Source organism: Helobdella robusta (genome assembly GCF_000326865.2).
Source record: "Helobdella robusta unplaced genomic scaffold HELROscaffold_54, whole genome shotgun sequence".
Classification (NCBI taxonomy): domain Eukaryota; kingdom Metazoa; phylum Annelida; class Clitellata; order Rhynchobdellida; family Glossiphoniidae; genus Helobdella; species Helobdella robusta.
Window position 1 is genome coordinate 563,789 of NW_008705287.1, and position 1,863 is coordinate 565,651.

Here is a 1,863-nt window from a genome sequence, read left to right on the forward strand (position 1 = left end):
ACTACTGCTACTATTACTACTACTACTACTATAACCTATTACTTCTACTACTATTACTACAAATAATACTACTAGTAGTGCAGCAGCTGCTGCTACTACTACTACTACTATTTATACTTAATATTATTAGTTTTATCATTATCATTATTGATGTTATCATTTTCATTAAAGAATAATAATTAAAAAAATGATAAAAATGATTAGATATTAATTAACAGATATTAATCATATTAATATCTGTTATTATTTATAATGGAAACATCACAACATATTCGATGGAGCTGCAGATCAATGTAACTCAATGCTAAACTACTTCTACTCACGATGCCATTTTAAAAACATTTTCAATTCTTCAAAAGGCAACTCCATCATACACAGATGTTCGGAATGGCGCACTGTACGCGCAAAAAGGTAGCAGTCTTTGAGTTAAGAAGAGATTGTATTCGAACCAGGTCACCTTGCAATAACGACAATTTCAATGTAGATGTAGAAGTACGGTGTTTCATTTGTTTAAAAAAATTGTTAATGAACAAGATTTTCTAAATTTGTCAGGGAAGATATTGATAAAAATGTTAAGGTCAGTGTCAGCAGAATGCGAATGTAATGCGGGCGCGCTAGTCAGAAGACGTGCAGGGTTTGGTCTGTTGAAAAAGGCGACAATTTTGGATGATCCACGGACAAATGTAGAACGGCTCGTGAACAGACCAATCGGCAGTGTACTGTGTGACCTAGGAAGGAACTTGCGACCATCAGAAACTTTCGAAAAGTACAGAGCTATTTATGAAATAGGAAAGTTAAATCAGCCTGAAATAAATTTGTGTTAAATAGATACATGGTGAAATATTGATGATGAAGTTAGGAACGTGCGTTTGCCTGGTGCAATGAAATTTTTTATCAGCAAAGATATTTTTCGTTCTATAGAAACTAAGAAGTCAAAAGGAACCGCAGGTGAAATGCTTCAGCCAACCAGAAATAGTTAATGTTAGTAACATGGAATATTTGAAAGTCCTGCTACACCTGCTACACACTATATCGATGTTGCCAGGTTTGACTTCATTCGCTCATTCTCAAAGCAGTAGAGCCTGTGGAGAAGGTCTCAAAATGATTCGACTTTGGATGATAAATCAATGTATTAATAACTACGTGGCTAAAGTAAAATATTTCTCAGCTCTGAAAAATTTTTTGCAGCCTTGGTAAGCGTTGACCAGAAGGTTTCGTTGCATCGGGCAATGCACATTTTGAAGGTTTCAAATTGTTATCTATAATGAAACTGTCATTGTTAATATCATTATCCTTATTGTTCTTGGTTGGAACAATGCATCAGTACCAAAGTACATCAGTCCCTACCTTATCAAGTTTTTATGACAAAACTGTTCGCATTCATCTTCATGTTGTTAACTAATATTATTATTATCGGCAGGTTTTTGTGCTCTCCTTTGAATATCGCCCACCAAGATTGTGGGCATCAAATCAACAGTCATCAACAAGTGCCTTATTTTTTTCAACTAACCTTCCGTAGTTTCAGGTCTACCGTGAGCTAAAAATTTTTTATCAAACTTGACAAGCTCTCTTTCCTTTGTTATTCATTAGGAAAGATATATAACAGCTTCAAGCAGCTCACCATTACTTGCTTCTTTATCGGCATCACGCATGAATTTAGAGAAGTCAACTATTGAATTCAGAGTATTTTAAATCCGACCAAGTTTTTAACTCCAAAACAAAACAGCTTTCAGGAACAAAATTGGACTCAAAGGACTTTTAGAATTCCATGAAAAACAGGACAGTTCGTGTTGGTTCAAAATTAATTTGTAGGCCACAATTCGAAAAAATATCAACTGCTTATATATATAAACATGAGTTTGT

The 1,863-nt window shown here is 34.4% G+C and overlaps 1 protein-coding gene across 1 annotated transcript; it reads left to right on the top strand.

Annotated features, from left to right (window-relative positions):
- Window positions 1-387: 387 nt before the first annotated feature.
- Window positions 388-1,812, top strand: HELRODRAFT_179443 (hypothetical protein; the record flags this gene model as incomplete). The annotated part of the gene is made up of 6 exons (XM_009028284.1): window positions 388-452; window positions 553-577; window positions 922-1,045; window positions 1,189-1,244; window positions 1,421-1,487; window positions 1,727-1,812. 6 exons carry the CDS (start codon window positions 388-390, stop codon window positions 1,810-1,812), a joined length of 423 nt encoding a protein of 140 aa, XP_009026532.1.
- Between the last annotated feature and the right edge of the window lie 51 nt (window positions 1,813-1,863).